At 36.6% G+C, this 24,824-nt stretch overlaps 2 protein-coding genes across 9 annotated transcripts in view; one reads left to right on the forward strand and one right to left on the reverse strand.

The window, feature by feature from the left end:
- The first annotated feature begins 23 nt into the window (after positions 1-23).
- Positions 24-13,561, forward strand: LOC110840188 (transcriptional regulator Simba2). 4 transcript variants are annotated; one of them, XM_087351787.1, is made up of 4 exons: positions 114-249; positions 1,235-1,385; positions 11,382-11,501; positions 12,047-13,561. In XM_087351787.1, the coding sequence occupies exons 2-3, from the start codon at positions 1,242-1,244 to the stop codon at positions 11,454-11,456; spliced, it is 219 nt and encodes a 72-aa protein (XP_087207913.1). In that variant the 5' UTR covers positions 114-249; positions 1,235-1,241; the 3' UTR covers positions 11,457-11,501; positions 12,047-13,561. The 4 variants fall into 4 exon arrangements, with proteins under 4 accessions (XP_021940727.1, XP_087207913.1, XP_021940726.1 ...); XM_022085035.2 differs by lacking the exon at positions 11,382-11,501 and having other exon boundaries at positions 24-170; XM_022085034.2 differs by lacking the exon at positions 11,382-11,501 and having other exon boundaries at positions 115-249.
- Positions 13,562-18,515: 4,954 nt separating this feature from the next.
- LOC110840185 (uncharacterized) overlaps positions 18,516-24,824 on the reverse strand; it is a 227,208-nt gene continuing 220,899 nt past the window's right edge. For all 5 annotated transcript variants that reach the window (XM_087351778.1, XM_087351780.1, XM_087351779.1 and 2 more), the window contains one exon: positions 18,516-22,824. In XM_087351778.1, the coding sequence (XP_087207904.1) occupies positions 22,660-22,824 (165 nt within the window). In that variant the 3' untranslated portion in view covers positions 18,516-22,659. The remainder of the gene's footprint in view (positions 22,825-24,824) is intronic.

Raw genomic sequence — 24,824 nt, forward strand, 5'->3', positions numbered from 1 at the left:
TTATTTTTAAGAAATCTGAGTACTGCAATTTTATGAGAATATGTATAAAAATTATGTATACTGAACGTCCCACGGTGGCTTAAAATTTTTTCCACTGAATGAAAGTGACTTCCGAAAACGTCATATCCGAGACGGTTATTGCCTGTGCCTGGCAGTTGGCAGTACCTACGGTAAGGAGTGTTATAATGGTTGTTGTGCTCATAGTGAAGTGAAAAATTAAGGTTAATATAGAGTTAAGAAGTCTGAAAGGTGTGTAATTCTAATTCTTGAAGTTTAAAAATGTTCATTGTTTACGCACGGCTACATACAATATTTATTTGGTAGGATTCAGGGCATTGACATCAAACGAAATCAAGATGTTTGTGTTCTGCCTGCTAAACTGTCTTTAATGTAACGTACAGGAATATTTGCATATTTCTAATGGAGTTACAATAATAAACGTGTTAAATGCATTTATTTTTATATGAAATATATTACTGATTTATATAATGTTAATATTGTTTGGTTATGCTTGCTATCATTCAGTCCAAAATCTTTTGTCCTCCCGTCTCGTATAAAAAATAGGTTAAAATATACAGAAGTGTAATTTTGTCATTTGTGCTGTATGGGTGCGAAACTTGGTCTTTCACTTTCAGGCAAGAACATAGACTGAGGATTTTTTAGAACAGAGTATGGAAGATATTTGGACCTAAAAGGGAAGAAGATGGATAATGAGGAGCTTCACAGCCTGTACTCCAGACCTGATATTGTTAGGGTGATTAAATCGAGGAGGATGAGGTGGGAAGGACATGGTATACATGGGTGAGGGGAGGGGTGTTTACAGGGTACTGGTTGGGAGGCCTGAAGGGAGGAGATTGTTGGTTAGGAGGATAATGTTAAGGTGGACCTTCAGGAGATAGGAATCAATGGAGTAAGCAGGATGCAGCTAGCTCAGAACACAGTCAGGTGGTGGACTTTTGTGAACATGGTGATAAAACTTATGGTTCCATAAAGAAAATTGGTTATTCTTTGAGTAACAGTCGACTTTTCAAAGAATATCCTGCGCCATAGAGTGAGTGAGTGAAGATTTCCGTCTTCTGGGTTGTTGCGCTGTGTAGTCTGGTCACAGCGCAACAACCCAGAAGACGGAAATCTTCATACTCACCGCTGTGAGAACCTCAAGTCTTACATGAGTGAGTGAATGTTTGGCATGGATGCAAATGCTGTATATGATAAACTCATATCCATTATATAGGTAGAAAATGGCCAGAGGACAGCAGAAGCTTCAGTCACAAGCCAAAGCTGCAGAGAAACTGGCAAAACAGAAAAAGCAACAGGGCCATAATGCCAATCTCCAGAAAAAGGCAGCACAAGCAGCTCTTGTCCATGTCTGTTCAGTATGTAAGGTATGAGATACTACCAGAGAGTACGCCTACCTGTAGTAATGTTTATTATGCAATTGAGGAAATTGTGTACTGTTGAGGTGATTAATAAGAAGATCTTACAATTTTTTTAGTCTTTTTGGTTTGTTTTTATGAGACAAACTATCAGAAAGAGGGTATGGGCCAATGGATTGATATTAAAAATTTTATTACTTTGTTGTATGAACAGAAATGTGATAATTTCATAATATTCAGTATCCTATGAAAATGTGTTGAAATTTTAGGCCTGTTTGTATATAGAGTAACATCAGCAATCATTGTTCTTGTTCAACAGTGTAATTTAACATATGTCTTTTCTTACGCCTCAGCAAATGTGGACCAGTGGTCCTGGAGAAACTTCCATTTTTAGGCAGTGAAAAGGATTGTAATATGTAGGAGTTTATCTTTTTATACAAAATTTGAATGTTGATGTAGCTATAAAAGTAGATTACTTTGTAATTCCTAGCTGACATTGACATGGATCACAAAAAGTATGAAGCCCATATAATGCAAAAGGAATGTTGAGATGTGAATTAATTTTCAGTTAATGAAGATTGGTACAATGAAGTTGTGGTTTCATGTGTGAATTGTGGTTTGTGACATTTTCCTTCAAAACATTAGTAATTGCTACAGCATTATGCTGCATCATAATCCATATTTTCAACACCTTGGAAACATTAAATTTCATTACTTTTTGTGGTTGACTGTGAAATGATGATGGGCTTAGTTAAATCTGCCCTGTTGGAATAGTGGTAAGTACTGTAATGCCAGCTGGTACTGCAGGAAATATCCTGTCTCTATCCACCACTTGCACTGTTTCAAATAAGGGGGTGCAAAAGCCACCCCTAACCATCATGTATGATGTAGCACATTGCTGTGTTAGGTGTTGGACCCTTCTGCTGCTACAAATATTGTTGTAATATTGGAATAGTGTTGTGTTCTGTGTAGTTACCTCTTGGAACACTGCAGTAGCATTGCCACCACTGTCCAAGAATCCTGCCACTATAGTGCCCCACTGATAGGACCCTTAGGAGGAAAAAAATAATTTGGCTCAGCATGCTTTTCAGTAGTATGGGAAGGCTTCACCTACCTCCTCTAACCCCTTCAGGATGAGTATTGATTTGATGAACAAGATTAAGCATCTCTTCACTTTACAGTTTGAGTGTATAATTAAGTTGAAACTTATTCCATTCGTGTCTTCATAGCCTGCTCTGTATTGTCTGTACCCTTCACTATTCTCAGATTTAGGGTCATTATCCTCCTTATGTTGATTTCCTTAATCCAAGCACCATATTTCCTATCATAATGAATAATCAGACCTGGAAACATTCCCTAAACATGTCCTAAATTCTCACTGAATGCAGGCACAACTGGAGTACAACAGTTAGTGACCACTTGATACCAAGATGAAGATCTGCAAGATGCCACACTTCAACAGTAACCTCATCCTGTTGGTCTGTGTTGACAAGGGTAGGTAGGACAGACTCCATACAAGCAAAGCAGCTTTAGCATTGTATGCTGACAGCCCATAAATCAAATCAGATCTAGTCCTGGTTCTCTAATTTCAGGGTCCCAGCTGCTAATATTTTATGTCAAGTCAAATCTGACTTGGTGACATGTCATCAAATTCATTAAGTGTGGTGTTCTTACCAAGATATACCTTGCCTTCACAACAAACTTCTGCACTCTATCTACTCTATGAAGGTAGCTGACACTGTTCAGTCAGTGACTTAGTTTATTATGTCATTTAAATTCTTTTTTTCAGCATGCTTTCAGTACTCATGTGCCAGTTCTAAATTCAAACACACTAGGTTTATACTTCTTGCCCGATTGCGTAGGGGATTCATGAATGATGACATAAAAAACAAATAATATGTTTAATAAAAATTGCCTAATATGGTTTGTGATACTTTCTTAATCTGTTTGAACTGAATGTACAGTATATATATGCACAAATTATACCATAATGAATTTAAACCGTGTATGGGATCTTACAACCCTTCTATTTTTTACTTTTTAGACAGGCTTATGCCTAGTCCTGTTTGTTTGTTTTGAAACAAGTTTTAATACCTGCAGAATGTTTAACAAACAACAAACAATGTGTTACCTCTTGATGTTCTTACATTTATTAATATAATCTGCATGGCTTGTCTAGCTTGTCCATCATTTCCTCTTCAAAGTCCTCTTGACCAGACCTAATGGCACTGATGTTGGTGCTTATTTTATATTGAATGCCACTGATGCCACTTTGTTTTCTCTTTACTGGAACTTATACTGTTTACTATTTATCCTGGCCAGTGTTTGTTTCCCCCTCATTGTCATGTTTCATTGTCTCCTGGTTAGCACATACATAATACAGAGTATACACAAAAGAATGGTGCGGTTTCAAAAGTTAATAAAAAATTTATTTCTCACCTTACACGGGCACAACATACACCATCAGCAGCGTCAACTGTCCAAGTTTCTCATGCGTTAATTACAATCCTTCAATGTATGCACCCTGGGTTACACGACACACATCCACACGGTAATCAAACTCATACCAATCCAGCGCTGTGGAAAAACACGATTGAGAAGCACTCATACATTCCTGTGAAAATGGGGGGAGCTCCGTCCAGTTGTAGAATGTAATCGTCATAATTGGTATTCAGTTGGGGTAACAACCAGCTTTCAAACATGTCCAAAAATGAGTCGCCAGTCACAGTTGCACCATTCTTTTGTGTATACCCTGTATTTCATGAGGTCTTGGCTGGCACTTATTGTTTTACATTACCTCTTGGCTGGACTTTAGCTTATTTGATGGGCCCATAATGAAATATAGTCCTGGGTCTATTCTTACTTCTTTTGACACTAGTTATAATTTAACCAGTATTTATACAGTGGGCTCTTTATTTGAAAACACAAGATGGGTTTATTTCACACCATTACATTTTATTATTTCCTGAATTAATATCTTGATGAATCACAGAACAGTCTTGATTCTCTGAATACAAATGTTTTTTTCTACACTGTAGTACATTTCTTCCTGTCTCCTATAATTTCCTCCCTCCTGCTGTATTGTATTCATGGTAAGGTCTGCGCCAACATCACTTCCACTTGACAATTAACGTAAGACCTACCCTGCTCCCTCCTTTTTTGCAGTTTACATGTGCAAGATATGGTACTGGGACTCATTTCCAGAGTGATTAATTCTCGCTGAGATTTTTGTTGTATGGCATTGACAGATCATGCTCTTCCTTCACATTTGTAGACCAGCTGAGGAGCTTCCAGAAGCCAGCATCACAGCTGGGGGGGAGGGGAGATCTGGCATGTGATCTTAGCATGACATTCATAATGCAGACACTAAATAAGAAATTGGCTTCTAAACCTAATTCTTAAAAAGACAGACAACTCCTGACTCAAAAATCAGGGATTATGGAAGATATAAGAGACAACAGAATGGAGAACCAACTATTAGTTGTAGCCAAACATTCTGCAAGACATTAACTTTGACAAAACAGAAGTCATAGCCAATGCCAGAACCTACTTTTCCTGCATTATCAGAGTGGCAATTGGAATATCAAAACATCCATTTAGCTTTAACCATGTAGATGGCTACAGGCTAAGCAAAACCTGTTTTGACTTGTTTTCCTCCAAACCACTGACCCTACTGTGTGCCCTCAAAAGGGCTGGTCCATCATCATGTCTCCAAACCTCATCAGTGAACAGCTGCCACTCACTCCCTTCCACATAATTTTGCTGTAAATCCTTTCCCATCCAACATGGTCACAAGAACCTTCATAATCTCCTCTCAAAATTCCTCCTTTCTTCAGCCACATGTTACTGTCCCATTGGATAGCAATCTACTCCACTAATCTGCATCAAGTTATCTGATCACTCACTGCTTGCTCTATATAAGGCCTGCAAAACTGACCCCATCTCATACCCACCTTGAAAATGGCAATTGCAATGTTTGCCGAAACGTTGGTTGACACTAAATATTTGTCATGGCCCTCACCCAAAAGCCCAAGTTATACATTGAACTACAGCTGTAAAAACCTACAGACTAAAAAAGTCTGACATGCACTTCATAAATACAAGAAGGCATAAACATGATCTCCATCAGCCAAGTGCTAACATTACTAGTTATCAGAAAGATGCTTGTTATGTAGAGATAAAATTATTCAGTACTTTTCCAGATAGCATTAAAAGTTTAAATCATTGTGTAAAAGTGTTTAAGCCAGCATAGAAAGATTATCTTTTATCTCAGTCCTACTCTCAATTGAATTTTTTAAATACTGTAAATATTTCTGTAATTGCTGTAGTAAGTATGCAATTATAATTTTATTTTGGTATTTTGTTGTATTGAGTTTTCATATTCGTACTGTGACGTGTTCCACATTATTGGCGTATACTATGAAGGCACTATGGACAAATGAATGGTCAAGGTCAAATATACCAGTACAGCAGCATTTATTGTATAATTTTACAGCTTTCATGAGTCTGATAACAAAACTTTTTTCTTCTTCCAGCATCAAAGCAACATTAGCTTAAAACTTTTTTCCTCTTCCAGCATCAAAGCAACATTAGCTTTTGACTGAATGGTCATACTGCGCTGCTCATTCACAATTTTAATTTCAACCTCATCTCTCAGAATTGCAATTCACTTACAGAATACTGTATAATAAACAAACATTTTCCTGTAATTTATTTTAAGTTGTTCCTGTGTGACATTTTTTCAGTAATATACACTGTGTCCATAAAAAACCTTTACAACTTCAACACTAAATAAAAAATAATGATACAAGATAACTGGATGATATTTTTTGCATGTTAAACATCTCTCAAAGTTTTTAAGGGAATTTTGTTTAGTGTTAATAACATAACTTTTGTTAATTGAAGGTGTGCACGTCGACTGACATTTAACATTACAGGAAATGGCTACTCCACAGGAGAAGGCACAATGTGTATCCTGATTTATCGAGACAAGATCAGATACACAGGTGCAGCGCAAGTTCAGGACCTAATATGGAAGGGAACCGCCATCAAGACCCACAATTCGTGAGTGGCAGAGGAAATTTATGGAGACTGGCAGTGTTCTGCAGCAAAACGGCAGTGGCCGACCAAGCACAAGCGTAGCGGACATTGAACGTGTGCACGGTGCATTTGTCCGTAGCCCTGGAAAGCCCATTCGCACTGTCGCCAGACAATTGGAGTTGCCATGTTCGACCATCCACAAAGTGCTGCACAAGAATCTGAGACTGTACGCATACATAGTTTAGGTGGTGCAAGCTCTTGAGCCAGATGATGGGCCACGCTGCACAGCATTTGCTGTCGACATGTTGGCTCGAATTGACATCGAGGAAGGCTTCCTTGAGCGTGTTCTCTTTAGTGACGAGGCAACGTTCCATGTGTAGGGGTTACTGAACAGGCACAACGTAAGGATATGGGGATCTGAAAACCCCCATGCAGCCAGAGAATTTGTACGCGATAGCCTGAAATTTAACGTGTGGTGCGGACTCGTGTGACCGAATAATTGGGCCATTCTTCTTCGCCAAAAAAACAATCACAGCCAATGTGTATCTGGACATGCTGACAGAATTTGCTGTCCCACAATTGGAGGACATTCAACAACATGTCATCTTCCAGCAGGATAGAGCACCATGCCACTGGGGGTTGGCGGTTCGTGGCTACCTTAACGAACAGTTTCCTTATAGGTGGATAGGGAGAGATGGTCCAATACCGTGACCACCTCGTTCGCCCGACATAACCCCGCTGGATTTTTTCTTTGGGGTTATGTTAAGGATCTTGTGTACCGAACACAGGTTCCCAACATCGACGAAATGAAGTGAAGGATTGTGGAAGTCATTGCAACCATTAATGCAGAGATTCTTCAGCGAACGTGGAGGGAAATCGAGTATCGGCTTGATGTGCTATGTGCAACTAAGGGTTCACATGTAGAGGTTTACTGACCTATGTGCATAAAACTTTGAGAGACGCTGTTTAACAAGCAACAAACCCCATCCAGTTATCTTGACTCATTAATTTTTTATCAAGTCTTGAAATTGTAAAGGTTCTTTATGGACACCCTGTATGTTAAAAGTAAGGGTCCCCAGAAGTTCCTTAGCAATTTTACACTGTAAACTGCACAAGTACCTGCTGAAGGATACTAATAACATATTATGAAAGTCGGCAGTGAAGGTCTCATCACTTCCTCTTTTTACACAGAACTTCAAGACTTCACACCAAAGATGTGTCAATAAGCAGTCTGTGTGTGAAGCATGTATTGTATTTTATTGTGTACTAAATAGCAGAGAGAAGATAAGAATGTTAGGAATATAGATCATTCCCACCAGAGTTGGAGGTGTTCACATAGGTAAACCTGAACGATGCTAGATTGTTAATGACATAATGGAATATTTTTCCCGAATTGTGAACAATTTATTTTTTCTGATTACCAAGGCATAACAAAAAGCATTGCATGTGAGACTTTTTAGTAGCATATAATGTTTTATATTTTGTACAGGCATTATTGCACTGAAGTTGTTCTTTGCTAGTACAGGCATACCCCATGATACGACAGGGTTATGTTCATTGTGGATGGTTGTATCATGGAGTAAGTTTTCCCATAGACTTGTATGTTATAAATTCAGATACATTGCAGAGCTCATAGAAAATTAGTTTGGGATTGTTATAAATGCTATGTAATGATAAACATGTCTAAATAATCATTACATTTTAACAATGTTTAAATTTATTACAAATAATTTATTAATAAGAACCCTAGATATATAATAATCAAATCACTCAGAAAAATAAATAAACGAATTTATAATAAAATATGAACCCAGAGATACAAATTGTCTTTGTAAGAGGTTGCAGAAGTGTAAGCTTTTTTTTAAATCCCACTGTAGTGATGGTTTCCCAAGATTAGAGAAAAACGTTTCTAACTTTTGTTGTACAGCAGCCTTCATTCATGCAGCACCTCTGCGCACCTTTGAACTCTTTTCTGCATTATGGTCTTCTTGCTCAGTCATATTTATAAGCTCATTCTCCTACAAAACTGAAGCACAACTTTTCATTCTCATGACCTTTGCTGGTGGCTCAGAAACCATAACGTCTTCATCTGATTCGGCGTCTTGCAGTTGCACATTGGATTGCTGAAGTTGGTTGGGATATTCGTTGGACAATGATTCCTCAGAATGAGATCCAATTAATTCAACTTCTTTTGCGTCCATTTCTGAATTAAGTTGCCACTCAAGGTCAGTAACTGCGTTTGTGATTTGTTCAGCGTCTTGAATGTCTGTTACAAATTGTGGGCCAAGTTTCCTCCATTATCTCCGATGTTATAGACTAAATTCCATATGTTGTAGCCCTTTCAGAATTATTTAAGGGTTGTACCAGCTTCATTGTCCGTTGCAGCAGTTGTTTGGTTCATTCGTCACGCAGACCAAATAAAACATTGGTTATATAATGTCGGGGCCAGTCAGGCGTATTCATAGGGTACGGTATTAGGGTCATATCTGCAGGTTGGTCATATTATGGGATGGTCGAAACCCGGGGTACCCCTGTATAGTGTCTTACCTATAAATACAAAAAATGTTTCAAATAAAATGTATGCAATACACAGTATCCAATGGGGTAAACATTAAGCAGTAAAATATGAATTATGGAATTATTATTAATTTATCAATGTAACCTTTTTTAATGGAACTTGTTTATTTTTAAACTTGAATTATAGCCAGATTTGAGATTAGTTCACACATCACACTCGTTTTTTGTTAAACGTTACAGAGATTACACCGCCCAGAGTATGAGAAACAAATGCATCAGTATGCATTTACACTGAATATTGTAATGTTCGTGTAAAAGTTACTAATAACTGTACAAAATGGTGACCATTGGCATCAACACACTTACAAAAGCATTGAATTAAGAAACAATTCACAGACAATAATTTTTGAAGTGATACAACAGCACATACTGCAGTAATGCATTGTTGCATTTCTTCTGCTGTGGTTGGTGGTTCTTGATAAACTTTATCCTTTATTGTTCCCCAAAGAAAAAATAACAACAGAGTTAAGTCTGGTAAATGTGGTGGCCACCCCACACGTCTACATTGTCCGATACAGCAGTCAGGAAATTGTCCATGATGTATTTGTCTTGCTATGTGTGCATAATGTCAAATGTTTGTCTAGTTCTGAAACCCAAAATATCCTTGCCTCTTTTCATATATGTTTCCATAAATTTGATTCAAATTCAGCTGCTTAAAATTGTTTAATTTCCTTTAAATATTAACTTATACTGAGTGTTAGTAACTGAATATTTAATAATTTTTGTTGTGTAATGTAATTGCACAAGTCTTCAAGTCATATAAAAAGTGATCATTTCATGCTTGATATTTTTTATATCTTTTATTTATAGTATTTTTCACATGCTGTTAGTTACCAGCTATGTTATTAATTTTGTGCTTATAAATATTGAATTTTACAAGAATTCATAAATAATGCCTACTGTCCATGTCTTGGAAGAATTAGCCACATTATTGAAATAGATTTGTGATCTGTCCATGTAATATGAATCTACTTTCATTTCTGTGTACTTAAATCTGTTTGGTGTGGTGGCTCCAATAACGATTGTTAATTATATCATGTTGATTGAAAAGGTATAAAACTGAATAAAAGTTACAGTGCAAGATGGGGTATAAGGTGCTTACAATTCAGTGTACAGTAGACTCCTGGTTATCTGAGTTGGCTAGGAAATATATTTTCCTGGATAATTAAAATCCCAGATATATAAAAAAATGCAAATGTAACAAATATGTAAGTTTTAAAAAAGGATTCCAATTTATTCATATTAATGCACTTTAAAAAGTCTTTGTTCTATTTATTCCTTTCTTTTTAAACATTCTAACTTTTACAATAGATTTTCTAAATTACTTTGTAATTTTCATTTAAACCATATAGACCCCAGTTAATCCATCCCTGAATAATCTATTGTATCTTTGCATAACTGCCATATTTGTAACCTGGGTATCTCACAGGTGGTTTCAGCATTGGACCAAGATAAGGAAATATGAAGTATTCTTATGTGATTTCATTTTAACCTTTAATATCTTGTATTTACAATTCAAGCCACGGTGGTCTAGCGGTTAGAACGCTGGCCTTGCAATCCTGGGGTCTCGGGTTTGATTCCCGGCGGTGCCCGAATTTATAACTTGTGTTGGGCAAGGCCGTGGTCTAGGCAACACGGAGTTTTCCTCTGTGGCATCCCAACAATTACTCCATTCACACAGAAGAAGGCAATGGCAAACCACTTCTGGATCATCTGCCAAGAACGTATATGAACAGGTCCCAGTCCGAGAAAAGGATGGAAGGATCCTGTTCATATGGACCTGTCGTCAGACAGAACACTAAATAATAATAATAATAATAATTTACAATTCACTTGCAGGAAATCGTTGTCCTGCATAGCAGTTCAGTATTATTTTATGTGATGGAATGCTGTTTCCTCTCAATCTTCATAATAAGCAGACCTCTCAGAAAATATTTAAGTCATGTCTTCACTTCTGACATGAAAACTCCATTCATACGCCTGTGGCAAGTGAAAGAATTTCGATTAATTGTGATGCACATAAGTAGGTACTAAATCTGTCATTCAGTAAAAGGTCAGGGACATAAGAAATACTTCGTGCTTTTCTTCCTGTCTTCATGAATTAGGCAACTTAATGCCTGTACCAGCCTAAGTGTGAACCTAACATTTTTAGAATTTAGTTGGTTTCACATTCTCTTAGCCAACAATTTGATGTGCACACCATTTCACGTAGTTGCTGACTGTTATGAAAATCAGTCCACATTAACTTTGCGTGACCATTGTAACATAAATATTTTAACAAGTAATAATTGTAATATGTTAAGTATTTCAAACATTTGTAGCATACCTTTGTTCATATTTCAGTTCAACAGTTAAAGAAACTGTTTTATGGTGCTATATTAATTACAGTTTCCAGGACTAAACTACGTTTCGCCATGTCACCAGCGTATGGGTAGAAGGAAAACAAACACATATACTATGTAAACCAAAGATACTACCACTGTAGGAAATGAGACAGTAAGCTACAAGGTACTGCTACTGGGAAATATGTATTTTTTATTATATGGACAGTGTATGCTACCCTACTTGGTACCCCTACAAACCCCCAAAACCCCTCACCTTTTAATTCTGACAGACATGGAACGCACACTGTCATCAAAGCTACTGTATGTAAGTTATGCCATATTGTTGATCTTTATTATAAGAGGAATAATAGTGAAATGATCTAAAAGATGAGCGAAAGTCCACCAAACAATACACCACTATCTGTCATTATCATACATTGACATTTCTTTCAGGATCCTATGTCAAAGCCTTCTCCTTTCATATATATATATCCTCTGTTAAGTTCCACTCTTACTTGGCCTGTTTTGTATATCTTCCCTCACTAGACTAGTCTCCACAATGACTATTTGTTCAACAACTTCATCTGTTTATACTTTTGAAGGAATCCAATTTTGTCTCTTACATAATATTGCTATGCTTTTTCAAACCACAGATCCCATGTAAGATAGTACAATAATTGTATGGTAGTCATGCTGTGTGTATAATGCTTTGTCCATTTCTTTTTCCAGGCCCAAATGCCAGATCCAAAAACATACAAGCAACATTTTGAGAATAAACACCCAAAGAATGAGATGCCTGATGATCTGAAGGAAATAGCTCTATGATATCATTACATGTGGTACAACCATCTCAGACTTTTAAAACTTTTTGTGGGGAACATTACATTGTGGGGCACTTCGGACATGTACAACAATACTCATTTGTCTTGATAACATCTGCAAGTTACTGTGGTGAACATTTCTCAGTAAGGGGGATGAATTATGGTATTTCATTAACACTTCTTCCATTTAATTGAAATATAATTAGTTTGCTCTGAATGAAGTTGTTTTACACTGGTAACTTTTGTTTGTTAAGATGTTAGGAGAAAGATTTTGTTGTAAGCATAATAAATACATTTTTATTTTGACAAAATTTGAACTTTAAACATATTTTAATGCCTTAAAAATTCATAAAAAATTGGCTTGTGTAATCTGAAGCTATTGTATCTTTTTAAGTTGCCATTAAAAATGAAGAAATGTTGATGGGTGCTCTATATTTTTGTTTCCTGGATTCTTCAGGATATAGGAAGGGTCCATTACCCTTTGAAACTGAAGGATTTTATTTATTATGTGGTATGGTAGACTGTGTATACTTGTTTTCAGGTTGGATGAAAATGCCTTCTAAAACTTGGTTTTACTTTTGAACCCCAGTAACTGCTATAGTAGTAATAATTCAAGCAGTGTTTTGTTTGATGGTTTTGGATTTACAATTAGGTATGATTTGGATATATACATATATATACACACATGAAATTGTACATGTGAGACAATTGTTGCATTTGATGTGTGGTTTGCCAAGGTATCATGAGCTACCATTATACAAGAAAGCACAAATATAATGTTTAATAACCTTAGAAATGAAGTACAGTTGTTTCTTGATTTACATAGTGATTGTGTTTTTGAAAAATGCTACGTAAATGAAGTGGAAAAATAACATTTTAGTTAACCTTGGTGGTCTAGTGGTAGCATGCTTGCCGGTTGAAACCTGGCTGAGGTTGATGGATTTTTAAGGGGGTGATAAAAATCCATAGCATGACTTCCTTTAGAGGCGAAGTAAAGCCAGTGGTTCCATGTCGTAGATTTACGGCATGTAAAAGAACCTTATGGGCATGAACAAGATGTTCTGTAAGCAAAATTCAGCAGCCATTTCTCACCCATGTCTTTGGTAGAGGCTTTGTGATGGGCTGATCACTCTTCCAAGGAATCCTTATCAAATGTCTCAAATATATCAGAAACCTCCTAAAGGTGGCCCCGATGCTCCAAGTAGGAGGAGACAAGTGTATAAGAAGAAGAAAGCAACATTGTGTTCATCAGCATTGTTTGCCATGTTGCTCATTACTAATCATATTAAAATTAGAAATAAAATTATGTGAATTAAAAAGTGGTACGTGTTCTTTACTTTACATTAAGTGGAGAAATTACTATATGTAAATGTTTTGCTTATATTATTACTGTAGTAATTCCAATAAAGTTGATGATAATGAAGTGTCTGAAGCCCATGCCATATGTTTGTGAGAAGCAAGATGTTCCAGCACAAGTCAGCTGTGGGGATTTCCCATTTTTTACAGATATTCTTTCCATTTTCTCTGAGAGAATAATATTTAATGTCATCCTGAGTGTTACAACCTTGATAGGAGAGGAACCTTAAATGTTCATAATATGGCCATGGTTGTAATTTATAACACTTTTTTACAAAGTTTGTTGGTTTTATAAGACCATATCCATTGTAAGCAAGTTTGCTTGAGTGGTAATGTATTTGGGAGATGACCAAGTTGAATATCAGCCTCAATATACAGCTATCCTCCAGGCAGATGGGAGATAATACTTTAAAAAAGAACTGTGAACATTTACTAATCCTTTCAAGATTGCCACATGTGATCATCTAATGTCATTTGCCACTCAGTAACATATGATCCATACCTAGATGCAGTCACTCAACATGAAATTAAACATTAGATATGAAGTTTTTATGAGTACCATTATATGTTACAGTCTACATGAAAGTAATCTTAAAGATTCACGTAATAATGAAAATTCTCTTAACTGTGGCTTTACAGTGTGTTAATGTTGCACCCATCACAGGTGTTTGCACAGTTGCCATGTTTGTATTAATGGTACTATTGTACAGTGTGTCCACAGAGTCCCTTCGGGGTTTTGAAAAATTGTGGCGCACAAAGAAATTGAGCTAGCCACGTGCGGTTTGTGGAAAATTACAGTGAAACTCTGGAAGATTTTTACTGACCTCAGTAGACCTCAATGTGGGCTCCCTTGGTAGCATGGAGAACGTCCAGACAATATTCGAGGTCTTGCCATGTTCTGTGGAGCATGTCCGCTGGAATAGCCGAGATCGCATTCCTGATACAGGTCTTCAGGTCATCAAGTCCATTAACTGGTGTTCTGAACACATTGCTCTTGACATAACCCCACAGGAAAAGATCCAGTGGTGTTATGTCTGGTGAACGTGGAGGCCAATCTGCCGATCCATCTTCCTGGAAATGTCCTGTCTAGGTACGCGCGTACCTGCAGACCCCAATGAAGTGGAGCACTATCTTGTTGCAGAATGATGTGTGGCTCTAAGTCTCAATTTGTGGTACTGTGTACAGTTCCAGCATGTTTCCAGGAAGATGGTTTTGCAGAGACGGTCCATTTTTCCTGTGGTTATGTCAAGAGCAATGTGTTCCGAACACCAGTTAATGGACTTGATGACCGGAAGACCCATATCAGGAATGCGATCTCGACTATTCCAGTGGACATGCTCCACAGAACATGGCAAGAGCTCGAATATCGTCTGGACGTTCTCCGTGCTAGCAAGGGAGCCCACATCGAGGTCTACTGAGGTCAGCAAAAACCTTCCAGAGTTTCACTGTAATCTGCCGCAAACCGCACGTGGGTAGCTCAATTTGCGCTCCCCAATTTTTCAAAACTGTGAAGGGACTTTGTGGGGACACTGTATATGTAAATAAGGTTTGGTGCCACTCGGTGTCTGATGAATCTTAATGATAGTCATTTATCTCTGGGAGTATAGCTACAGGCAATGACATCATTATTTTTCCTCATAAATAAGAATGTAGTCTAATGAAACTTAATGAACAGGAAGAAATATACACAATTCAACTGAAACAGATTCAACATTATGATGTTAAATTTGAGGCTGGTTACAAACACATATACATTGATACTTTGATACTGCAGTAAATGTATAACCAAAGGTCATGTTTAATGGTTAGCATATGTGCTTTATATTTTGGAGGACCTAGCTAGCTTTCCTGACTTTTTTTCAAACAAATGTTGGGATTGTGCCTTTCTTTAAATAGCCCACAACAGATTCTTTCTCCATCTGTGTCAGTCCAGTATTCAATATCTGTTTATTTGATATGCCAAAGAAAAAGCATCACTAAATAAACTTAGAAGCAGGACTTAGTTGTTATCATTTTAATATGTACTTTTGTTGAATTGAATTTTGGAAATACTAGTAACAGTTATGGAAATTATGTTACAAAATAATTTTCAGTACAGAGTGCAAATGTTTTCTGTGTTGTAAGCAGGGCTGTGGAGTCGGTACTAAAATCTTCGGCTCCGACTCCTACCCCTTCATGAAAGCTCAATATGTATTAATATTGGTAATTGGTAAAATGGTAATTGGTACCACAAGCCATTTCATCACCACCACATTAATCATCAGGCTACTTTTTAGACTTATAACCTATATTTAAATATACGGGATCTGCAGTGGCCGTGCGATCTGAGGTGTGGGCCTTGTGCCGCTTGGTTGCTGGGACCATGAGTTTGAATCCCACTCAAGCCATGGATGTTTGTTTGCGTCTTTTTGTATTGTGCTGTCCTGTGTACAGGTAGAGGCCTTGCGACGGGCCGATCCCTCGTCCAATGAGTCCTACCGAATGTCTACTGATCAAGCCAACGAAAAGTTGGGACCCGCAGTGCTCAGGCACTTGAACAGGTCATTCTCAGTATCCCAGTATTTAAATATATGTCTAATGGTTATTGCAGAAATCTGTTGATTTGTAGACAGTTTGTATTCTTAAGGTACTGGAGCCAAAGTTACAAGGCATCCCACGCCATGTGGCTCAACGCGTTGTTGAATCTCCCTAAGCGTGAGGCCGCCAGTAGCCCACATGGTAGTGAAAGTGTTTTTAAGATTTTATGTCGGAGTCGGTACATTTTAACGACTCCGACTCCACCTAAAATTGCTTCTGACTCTGACTCCACAGCCCTGGTTGTAAGTCACTTTTAACATCCAGTTTACAGACTAAAGTATTTTCTTACACGTGTCTGTACTGTTTCATAATTAGAAATACAAGTGCGATGTCATAGTTAACTACTATACTAACATACTAGTTATTTCTGAACCTTTGAAGTACCTTTTTAAATCGCCGGTGTACAGTTCAGCATGGCCGAGTTTAATTTACTGGTATTTAATTGTTTACGCAAGCTTTTACAATAGAATTGATATCTCAGGAACTGTTGCACCAAAATCAACAGGATAAATACATTTCAAACCTTGTGGGGGGAATTAGTATTTTGTACACAAAATCTAAAATTGAATTGATTTATTATAACAGAAATATAAAATTGATGTTTTTACTCTCATCTGTTTAGAATATCACATTTATATCTTCATTGCTTCTGTTCTTCTATTATTCACAAATCAAGTTTTGTGTGGTAGTCTTGAAGCAGCAGTGCACACAGTCACACTCCACTCTTGACACAATTGTAATTTGATCTGTTCTCTCCATGTGCCAAACAAATACAGTATGTTGCCTTTCCCTGGCCAGGCTCTGGACCTCTTCCTGCATCAGTTCAAGGTGATCTAGTTTGTAGGTATGAGGCTGCCTCTACCTTGGGGCAATGAAGGCAACCCAGTTTTACTAACTCACTCACTCCCTGGTAGCAGAACCCGCAGGTTCAACACCGACAACACCAAAGCCTGCCACTGGTCTTGACCCTGAGGCAACTTTATCCATTTGCCATCCTCGCAGCCCACCTCCCTAAGATCCATCTTGATGGTATCCTCCCATCTCCTTGGTCTGCCCATTGGTCGTTTTCCAGGAGGATTCCCTATTCTGTATGCACCCCTTGCCTTCCACCCAATGCGAGCTACATGTCCAGCCCATCGGATCCACCTCGATTTCAGTATCCTCGCTATGCTAGGTGACCTGTACAATTCATGCAGTTCCTCGTTATACAATATTCTTAATTCCCCCCTTATTTTATCCCTCCTAGGTCCAAATATCTTCCTGAGCACCTTGTTTTCAAGCACTTGTAATTTAAGTTCTTCCTTCGAGGTAAGAGACAATGTTTCACAGCCATATAAAGTAACAGGCAAAATTATTGTTTTTTATATTCTGATCTTCATTTTTGTTATTCTTTGTATCTGACATTAGCTTTGCATATTACATTTATGACTTTATTAGCACTGAAGACCATGATTTTCTGATTCTTGTAGATGGTTACCAACATTTCAGAGGGGCATATCACCTCCATCTTTGGGGCAAATGTTCCTCTGAAACAGTGGTATCCACCTTCAGGTTATATGATGTCATAACTCAAAATACCATAATCCTAGTCTTCACAGCCCTGAGACATTCTACCCTCTATTAGCAGTGTTTATAAATAATTGTGTTCATTTTCCTTTGATTTTCCACTGCAGAGTAAAATCTGTCTGTAACTTATATGCTTATAACTCTGTAGAGCTCAAAAATCAGACACACATTTATATAACACTGTTGACTCAAAACTAGCTAATTTAAATGGAAGTTTGCTGTCTTCTGGGTTGGAGGCAGCAAGGACCTCTGAAATGTTGGTAAATGTCTACCAGACTATAAGAGCTACAACCCAGAAGACAGCCATCTTCATACTCACCCCCATGAAAACCTCAAATCCTACTTACCTAATCAATGATTTCCCACCACATTTCATGGAACTGTGTGTGTGTATGTGTACACACACACAATAAACATATCAGTTTCCATTTGATGATGATAAGTAAGAAACCACTGGATCTAAGTAGTGTCTGAAATTTCTTATGCAGGTAGATCATCATCATAAGTGTAGCTCCTATTAATTAATTCTTTTATGTGTTAGCAGTTACAAACATGGCAGTGTTTGCAGGAACTCAGGACATGGTGCAAGTTTAATGTAATCAGTTTATACTACGTGAAGTTATGCACAGAAATGGATCACTACATTTTTTAATCCTTGTTATCCTCTTCATATACACTAAAACATTTGAAGGAGAGAGGGCTTGAAGGGAAAGGAATGATGTAAATTCATTGAGGATCAACATATAGGTGGGGTGGGGTCTTAAGGTTGAAGACATGGTATATGGGGTGGCTTGATCTAGCTGAGAGTAGTTGTAAACAAGTTTTTGAGTTTGATGGTATTCAACTTGGGTTCCATAAGAACATAGGATTTGGATATATTAATTTCTCAGTAACTAGTAGTCTTTATTGTAACTGGGATTCCTCATTCTGGTAGGAAAATTAAATATGTCTGCTTCTTAAGTTACAGAAACTTTTAATTTTAATATTTGATTTGCATGGGTATCACAATACAAAAAAAATTAACCATGCAAAGATATCGCTGATTCTCAGTGAGATTTATATGCTTACTATAATTGCAATTGTTTATATGTGTGTATATATATTATAGTAGTGTTGTTTTTTGTATCAATCACATAACAATGCCATTAGACTTTCCAAGAAACTGTTGCTCCTTTCCCTCATATATAGTTTAATTTTAAGAAACTGATTGCTAGGGGATTTGATTAACAAATATAATTACTGCACTGCAGCCAAATTTTTACCATTCTGCATGTTAATCGAACTCATTATGTGGTTTGTTAAAGTCAGATATTCTTTGAAGGAAATGTTACTATTTTTCGCAGAAGAAAGAATTTCTTTTCATCAATTTCAGTACAGGGAGCCTGTAAACATTGTTTCGTGCATTCAAAATAGATCTTCATACTTTGTTAGGTAGGAAGCTCAGTGGGCCACAGTGATAAAGAGAAAAGTAATACCCTTTCCATTAATTAAACCTTAGTCCAATGAATAAGGTCATATATATTGGTATTTTAGTGCTAAAGTTAGATTTTGTCACATTGAAAGCCTTCCCCACCTTGAACAGGGCAGAGTGCACCTTGGTGATTTCTTCAGCACCAGAGCACTGGAGATATCAGTCATAGGCAGTGTAATGGAAGGGCAAGGTGTGTGTGAGCCCTCACAAATATAAGATGAAGTATGCTCTCGTAGAAGTTATTTGCTGTAGAATTAAAATTTCCTTAATTGTGCTATCCATTTTTCAGCTATTGTTCAATTCAACATTTGAAAGCATGAACTGTCATGAAGTAATAGTGGAAACAGCTCATTTCTTTCAAACTGGAACTGTGCCATACCACTCAGGTACTTTCAATTTAAGACTATGTATCAATCCAAAATGTTATTTTATTTATAAAAGAATTTAAAAAGAGACAAAAATCCATCTGTGTCCTTTAGGGGCTCTAATTAGGGAGTATGGATTAAATGGACTTTGCCTAAACTTCTATTCAAATAGTGAATATTGTCAAAATTCTGAGTGTTCTTGTAGTTGAAACCTATGGATAGATTGGCAAATGAGAACAATCTCACTATAGGTCAATTGTAACTTTATGTATTGTTTGTGCCTATAAACAAAAGGTAATTTTAAAGCTGGCTATCAGATATGCTATAGTGAATATGAGGGGTTTTACAAAAATTGAACACACTGACTAAGGAATGACCAATACATTTGTAAAAATTTGAAGCAGCACTGTTAGGGGAAGAAAAAACAGATCTGTAAACTGAATTATTAAAACTGGGTTCTTAGCCAACAAAAAATGTTCTTGTCTGAATTCCATTCAAACATATCAGTTGAAAACTTTGTAAGTGGTTTGGCAAGCAGATCATACTTTTTAAACATACTTTGTGTCTCCCTTTAGAAAGTGCATCACTTAAAATGTTCATCTTTTCTATAAGCAAATAATGTTTATGTACTTGTCATATTTTTATCAGCCATAGCAAATTTGAAGGGTCTTATGAGTTGGAGCAACAGATATGTCTTAAAAATACATATTTTTGAAATAAATTAAACATACAGCATTGTATTGTCTTACTTTTTTGCGGAAGTACTCAAGTGAAGCCAGTTTGTATTTTGTATTGTAATTTTTAATACCATTTTCATGTATGTTTGATTGTATGAAGTCTAGAGCCACTATAGTTTTTCAAGAATTATATAACCATTACTTGACTGTTCTTGTGCTTGTTCAAAATATGTTATAACAACCAACAGTTAATCATCATAATGGAAACTTTGATGTTCCTAAGTCAAGAAAGAATACTTCCTTACTAAAAGAAAAGAGAATTTTGAATACAACTGCTTGATTGTAGTAGCATTACAGTGCTTCTGTGTGTTAACCCAGTAGTTTAAATATTTATTGTAGAACTCATTCAGAACAAGGAATGGCAAAATATTGCTAAACACATGACAATGTAAATAGTATACTCTAGTGCACCAGTCTGAATTGGGTGTTTGCATCTCAAACACTGCTTGTTGCTTTTTCATTTTATACATTAATTTCTTCACAGTATCCAACAGTATGCATGATGACTATATCTTGGTGTGCTTTCAATTACATAGTCTAATGGCTCTGAGGAATTATTTTTATTTAATAAAACTTGTCAAGATGTGATTCCCTTGTTTCTAAGATTTTGATTTCAGGGTTAGTGTGTGCAAATGGCAGCAGAAGTTTAGTCCTGTTTCCATGGCTAATATACCTGATAAGCCACACATGCATAGTGCACTTGATGATTGCCTCCATTTTCAACATTTACATTTAAGTTAAACTACATGAGTATAATTAATGGCAAACAGGGTCAATAAATAATAATTATAATAAGCAACATCAATACTGTTATCAATCTGTCATTGGTATCAGGGCACACAACACATACATACACACAATCATACGCATACAGTAGAGACAACTAGGTACTGGAAGATTTAGCGTGAAAGCTTTGTTTCTGGGGCATACTGTATTAAGTTCATGAAGTCTGATTTGAAACAGTTGCAACATGCCTGCATATTTCCCTTAGCTAAGAAATAGTTGTTTACCCCAAAATCTATTTACTATATACATTAAATGTTTGGTGATATTTTAGTTGTCACATGTTTGGATTTAATTAAATCTACCAAATGATCTCTATTATAATTGAAATATTTAATAAGTTATATTTTTTAAAAGTTAATTGTTAACTTGAATATGTGTAGCTTGACTTTTGTGTACAAAATAAAACTAAACAATTTCACTGAACTTTAAAAGAAGTGGAATGTGCATCTTTCTTATGTATATAATTATTGATCGATAAATTCCAATGAGGGATCCCAGAACCTTTCACATTACTGTAGTGCTGTGTAAGTTATATTTTATCTTTTATAATGGTAATATAATCAGTTAAGCAGTATTCAGGGCACATATTTTCATTGTGTTCAAGAAGTCAGTTTTGTTCTGCAATGACCAAAAGGGCATCTTAGCTGTGCTTCAGATATGTTATAATTTATATTTCATATGTATTCTACTTTGTAAATGTATTTAGTATATCACATATAAATAATTCTTTTTCAGTTTATGTATGAAATGTGTATGGCATAATAAAAGACAGAAGCGCAGCTGTCATGCGTATATGCCCCATCAACAAAGGATTTTTGCAAGAAACATTATTAACCCAACCACCAATTCTTGATACCCCGAATTTCACTCCTTGTTCAAAGGTAGCTTTTTATCCTGTGGTTAAGGGCTTTAGTGAAGCATTTTTCTTGCTAATAACCAATGCAAAGAATATAAAAATGCTTCAATGGAGTCCTTATTATCAGAGTCTAAGCACCTTCAAATGGCATATATGTGTATGTACATAAAAGAATGTGCTGACTTGTTGAGCCATCTGATAATGTGCTTCACAGTAAAGAATAAAATTCTCATTAAAGTTTGTTCAGATTTCAAGTAACTACATTTCTGTAGTCACATCACTTTTTAATTTATATGTAGTTTACTGTCAAAAACTGCTTTTGAATATGGTGTGTTTCTCTTGTGTCTGTTCAGTTTAAACTCTTGCATAATCTTGTGTATTCCAATTGGAAATAATTTATGTGAGGCCAGTTTATCTTAACTACATTATTTCTTTAACATGAAACCCTTAGATGGATTATTTATAAACAATAAGTTTACATAGTGAGATTTGAGGTTCTCACAGCAGCAGGTATGAAGATGACCATCTTCTGGGTTGTGCCATTAGTTTAGTAGAATTTTATGGATGTTTTAGAAGTGCTTATGATGGAGGCAGCAAGCACTTCTGAAACATCAGTAAATTTCTACCAGATTACATGGTGCAACAACCCTGAAGACACTCATCTTCAAGAAATTTACAAAAGTCAGTTTTAAATAAATTCATGATTTTCTAAAATTTGGTTTGTGCATGTAATTAGGATTTCATTTCTTAAACAAGAATCAGTTGTTTACAAATGTCTGAATTCTGATGTGTTGTTTTCCTGTTGGTTTATGACTCTTCAGTAATTTCATTGTCAACTCTGCTGTTTCTGACGCCCGTCTTGCCAGTCCATGGGTAGACATCTGGGCAAGGCTGACAGGTCCGCATATATCGTACACCTGACTTGTGCCACAGGTTACATACTTTGGGGCTGTTACATCTCCTGGGTCGCTCCTGTTTATTAAGCAGGCAATTATCAGTGCACATTGTTCACTTCTTTATGAAACAAGGTCTATAAAATATAACAATTTTTCCTCTGTTATACAGCTTCAAGTATCCCGTCGCTGAAACTGCTATCATTGTATAGGCTATGGGAAGTACCCTGGTCCTCCAGGCTAACAACCTTTCACCCCCCAAAAAAAGCATTGTTATGAACACATGAACCAAGCCTCTGATCAGGATGGACTCTTTGGCACGACCATGGCAATTGAAAAAGGATATGAGATTTGGAACGTGGAACATTAGGAGTCTCTATAAGGCTGGGGCACTGAAATCAGTGAGTAGGGAATTAGAGAATTATAAGTTAGACTTAGTGGCAGTGCAGGAAGTGCGATGGGAGGGGGAGGGCACGATCCCTGTGGACAATTTCACATTTTTCTATGGAAAAGGGAATGAAAATCATCAGTTAGGGACGGGTTATTTTGTTCATATCAGAATTAGGGCAGCAGTTAAGAGAGTAGAATTTGTTACGTAATTTTGGAAGGATGTTGGTGCGAAATCATTGTCCTTGATGTTCATGCCCCAACTCAGGACAAAAGCGATGATATCAAGGACAGCTTTTATGAAGAATTGGAATCAGTATTTGATACATTTGGCAAGTATCACATGAAAATTCTGCTAGGAGATTTCAATGCAAAAATTGGGAGGGAGGATATCTTCAAACCCACAACAGGCAGCGAGTCTCCATGCACTTAGTAATGATAACAGTGTTAGAGCAGTAACCTTCGCTACGTCAAAAGATTTAATTGTAAAAAGTACAAAATTTCTACACCGTGATATTCATAAATACACTTGGACTTCTCCAGATGGTAGCAAATTCAATCAGATATATCATGTTTTAGTAGATAATAGAAGGCAGACAAATTTAATTGATGTGAGGTCTTTCAGAGGAGCAGATTGTGACACTGATCATTATCTGGTGGTAGCAAAAGTGAGGTAGTGGCTTTCTGTAAGTAGACGAACTAGGCAAAATTTCGACACAGAAAGATTTGATTTGAAAAAATTAAGTGAGGGAGAGGTGAAGGAGCAATATCAAGTTGAAATTTCGAATAGGTTTCAAATTTTAGAGACAGATGAAGATAATGAAAGTGTGGATATCAACAGGGAGTGGGAAAATGTCAGAAACTGCATCAAGATCTCAGCCACAGAGAAACTAGGATACTATAGGAGAAAGCAAAATAAACCATGGTTTGATGAAGAATGTTCAAAATTAATAAATCGAAGGAAGCAAACAAAATTTCAATGGTTGCAGGACCCAAACAAAACAAATGCGGATAATCTATGTAACGTGAGACGTGAAGCTAGTAGAACCTTTAGGAATAAGAAAGGGAATACCTGAAGGGCAAAATTGTTGAACTTGAGACAAATAATAAGGAGAAAAATATCAGACCTGTACAGAGGCATTAATAACTTTAAGAAAGGATATGAACCCCAGACCAATTTGGTAAAGGATGATAATGGGAATTTGCTTGCAGATCCAATAAAAATTGTGAATAGGTGGAAAAATATCATTAGCCAGCTCTTAAATGTTCATGAAACTGGTGATATTAGACAGATTAAAATACATAAAGCTGAACTGTTGGTGCCAGAACCTAGCTTAGATGAAGTGGAACTAGTCATTGGGAAGTTGAAAAGTTATAAATCTCCAGGTATTGATCAGATTCCAGCAGAATTAATTAAAGTGGGTGGCAAAGGGTTGCATATGAGGATCCATAAGCTTATTCGGTTAATTTGGGATAAGGAAGAGATGCTATCAACCTCATACAGAATTCTATCCAACATTCTTTTGGCAAGATTAACCCCATATGCGAACGAAATTATAGGGGATCATCAGTGTGTGTTCAGACGAAGCAGATCAACGATTGATCAGATCTTTTACATTCGTCAGATACTAGAGAAAAAATGGGAGTTCAGTGGGACGGTACATCAATTATTTATAGATTTCAAAAAAGCCT

The sequence above is a fragment of the Zootermopsis nevadensis genome, unplaced genomic scaffold (assembly GCF_977971745.1).
Source record: "Zootermopsis nevadensis isolate Lab colony 2312 unplaced genomic scaffold, Znev_1.0 Znev_ptg000020l, whole genome shotgun sequence".
NCBI lineage: Eukaryota > Metazoa > Arthropoda > Insecta > Blattodea > Termopsidae > Zootermopsis > Zootermopsis nevadensis.